Source organism: Cyprinodon variegatus, unplaced genomic scaffold (genome assembly GCF_000732505.1).
Source record: "Cyprinodon variegatus isolate N-32 unplaced genomic scaffold, C_variegatus-1.0 Scaffold135, whole genome shotgun sequence".
NCBI lineage: Eukaryota > Metazoa > Chordata > Actinopteri > Cyprinodontiformes > Cyprinodontidae > Cyprinodon > Cyprinodon variegatus.
In genome coordinates, this window is record NW_015150588.1 from 228,099 (window position 1) to 231,752 (window position 3,654).

At 38.5% G+C, this 3,654-nt stretch overlaps 1 protein-coding gene across 2 annotated transcripts in view; it reads left to right on the forward strand.

The window, feature by feature from the left end:
* The first annotated feature begins 151 nt into the window (after positions 1-151).
* The window catches only part of pdk4 (pyruvate dehydrogenase kinase 4), a 14,451-nt gene continuing 10,948 nt past the window's right edge, over positions 152-3,654 (forward strand). Inside the window, exons 1-3 of one of the 2 annotated variants that reach the window (XM_015376515.1) lie at positions 152-546; positions 776-917; positions 3,223-3,294. In XM_015376515.1, the coding sequence (XP_015232001.1) occupies positions 429-546; positions 776-917; positions 3,223-3,294 (332 nt within the window). In that variant the 5' untranslated portion in view covers positions 152-428. The remainder of the gene's footprint in view (positions 547-775; positions 918-3,222; positions 3,295-3,654) is intronic. The other variant, XM_015376514.1, reaches the window with a different exon arrangement.

The following is a 3,654-nucleotide window of genomic DNA, read 5'->3' on the forward strand; positions in this document are numbered from 1 at the left end:
ATTATGGTCGGTAGGTGATGCTATTATAAAGAAGTCAGTCACTTTCCTCATCTAAGTCTGTTTTTTCCAGTCAGGAAGATTTAGCTCCGCCCACCATGAAGAACACCTGAGCGCTGATTGGTTGCTTTCCACGTCAGTCTTACGTCTTCCCCTTGCAGACAACAACATACCCCAGCACATACTGCTACAAGTTGAATTCTGAGGGCGCAAAATATGGGAGGAAACTGCTGGAGAAAAACACTCTCAGGACACTTACAAGCTTCCCTTTAAAGGATCATATGAAGGATTTAAACTCGCGCGACACCGAAATATTGCCCCGCCATCTGGAAAAAAAAGAGTAACCGTTAAACTGGATTGTGCTGGAGCCAGAAAGGACGGCTCGTCCCTGATACGCTGCTAGCAGTTGGGGTCTACCGAGGGGAGGAAAAATGAGGTTCGCTCAGTTTCTGTTGAAAAACGGCCCGCTAGCTGGGATACCGAAACAAGTGGAAAGGTTTTCCAAGTTTTCTCCTTCCCCCTTATCCATGAAGCAGTTTATTGACTTCGGTAAGCATTAACGGTTGATGTTTTTCTGTAGGTCACATGTACATACAGTAACTGTTACTTATTAGCATAGTCCACATAACTGCATTGGTGTTAAGCTATCATTCACATATGAACTTATATAGACCAAAGCTAACTGTACAAATATGTGTCATGGTTTGGGAGTTTTTGTGTACAGTTTGTTTGTTTAATGTTGCTGTAATTGATGCTAATGTTGCTCATGTGACCACAGGGTCTGCCAATGCATGTGAGAAGACGTCCTTTGTGTTCCTGCGACAGGAGCTTCCTGTCAGGCTGGCCAACATCATGAAGGAAATTGATTACCTCCCTGACAAGCTTCTTGGCACTCCATCTGTAAAGCTCCTGACCAGCTGGTAGGATACCTGGACTCCTGGGTTGTCTGTGTTTAACAGGAAATATCTCATTAAACCTCTGGAGTGCTTTAATATGATCTCATTTTCTTTACTGTGGTTTATTTTTAAACCATTAAAAAATATATATTTCTTGTCAAGGGAGGGATTGCAGAACCAAATAAGTAGTTTCAGGTTAAAGAGGGCGATTACAACCAAAACCCTTTCATTATGATACCTCTAAAAAATCACCCTGGTGCTTTTTATAGTAATAAACCTTTTATAATCATTGCATTATATGATATTTAGTGTATTTTGACACGAGGTTAAATACAAACAGTTGCAAACCTGTTGATTATTAATAAATGTGTTGTCTTACATTTTAATTGGATGCCATTTAGATATTTTCTTGGTTCAGATAAATCTGAAATAGATTAGCGACATATGAAAAAAAGTCTATCTATCCATCCATTTTCTGACATGCTTAATCCCAAGTGGGGTCGCAAGGGGTGCTGGTGCCTATCTCCAGCCTTCTACAGGCGAGAGGCGAGGTACACCCTGAAAAAAGGAATTTTTTGAAAAGGAAAAAAAAAAGAGATACGAATTCATCTATCCAAAGTAGTTTTTTTCCCACATGAAAATATCTGGAAATTATACATTTTTATTACTGAAAAAGGCTTATACACATATTATGTCCTGTTATCCTCACACGGACATTCATTGACTTACATTTATTTACATGGACTAACTCAGACCCTGACAATTTCCAGCATATATCTAAACCTAACCTAAACTCAGTTCCTTCCATCCATTTTCCATCACGCTTATCCAAAGCGGGTGTCTATCTCCAGCTTTCTACGGGTGAGGGGCGAGGTACACCCTGAAAAAAAGTAATTTTTTGGAAGAAGAAAAAAAAAGAGAGAGAGATATGAATTCATCCATCCAAAGTTTTTTTTTTTACCCACATGAAAATATCTGAAAATTATACATTTTTATTACTGAAAAAGGCTTATACAAATATATACACATACATATTATGTCCTGTTATCCTTACACAGACATTCATTGACTTCCATTTATTTATATGGCCTAACTCAGACCCTAACAATTACCAGGATATATCTAAACCTAACCTAAACTCAATTCTTTCCATCCATTTTCCGCCACCCTTATCCAAAGCTGGTGTCTATCGCCAGCTTTCTACGGGCGAGGGGCGGGGTACACCCTGAACAGGTCGCCAGTCCATCGCAAGGCAACATAGAGACAAACGGGACAAACAACCAATCATGCACACACATGAGAATTTAGACAAGCCAATTAATCTAACAGTCATGTTTTTGGACTGTGGGAGGAAACCGGAGTACCCAGAGAGAACCCACGCATGCTCAGGGAGAACATGCTAACTCCATGCAGAAAGAACCCGGGTCGGGAATAGAACCCGAAACCTTTTTGCTGCAAGGCGGCAGCGCTACTCCCTACATTGAGCAGCCCAAAAAAATTTTTTTCTTCAAATTTAACACTTTAATTACTAATATTGTCAAATGATTCTGTTTTAGATGCTTTCTGTAAGTTCTGTATATTTGTTAACTGTAATCTGAGGTTTATATTGCCAAAATATGAAACCATCTCGTGTTTAGTTAAAAGGGACTTTAAAAACAAGTCAGTGTTGCTGGTCACCACCTCTGCATGCTCTATTTACACCAAATAAAAAATTAATGAAGTGTGTACTGTTTGTACTTGTACTTGACGCTGGGAAGCATTCGCTCGAGGCAGCTCTCCTAACCCCTATTCTACCTCTAGGTTTTTTTCTGTTTACATAACTGAATAAGTGCCACAGATACAAACCTTTGTAAACTCGGTTTATTATTATTTTTTTCTCCATGACTGTTAAAATCTTTGCTTTTCTTAAAGCCAATTCACTGATATTTTATGTTAGACTCATGAGGGTGGTCTGTTGCAGCAGAGAACCTTCCTGTTCGCATGGCAGAATATGACTACATATTTCACAAGCTAAAGGTGACTTGAGGGACACGCAGAGTGCATTGAAAGCATAGTAACAAAGCCAGTCACCTCTCACCCAGTTTAGTTTTGTTTTTTTGGACTGACACCGAGTGTGAGAGTGAGCTCAGGCCCATATGATCCTCTGGCCTGGACAAGAAGTCCAAGACATGACAAGCAGCTATTATTAAAGAGGAAATTGGAACACCCATAAAGTGTGTTGTACAAAGTTTTGAATAAGATTCAGCTCTTCCTCTGTTATGGTGATTGTTGACTTTTTTATAAGCTTATATTTAAGTTTTTTTTTTTTGTTTGTGTGTGTATCAAACAGGTATTCCCAGAGTTTGTTGGAACTGGTTGACTTTTTAGAAAAAGATCCGGATGATAAGGACGTGTTAAAAAAGTAAGTTATCTCAACAGACTTTTCATTGCATGATTTTTATTTTTTTTTCCAAGTCAGAAATGAAGAAATGTCAATGTGAATATAAAACTGCACACTACTGCAGCGACAGTCATAGAAGGACAAAAACTGCTCTTTAAAAAACTAAGTTTTAACTCACCAGTTACTGGATGTGGTTTTCCACCCATGCAAGTGGTGCAATTTATTGCAATAGTTATATTTAATTACAGTTTTGGATATTTATTTGATAGAACCAATAGTAGCAAAAAAAAAAAAAAAAAAATCCTAGAGGTTCTTTTAGATTTTAGGACGTGCAAACTAAGGCTGGGCAATATTTCTACCAAATCCAATTACCCGGTAATC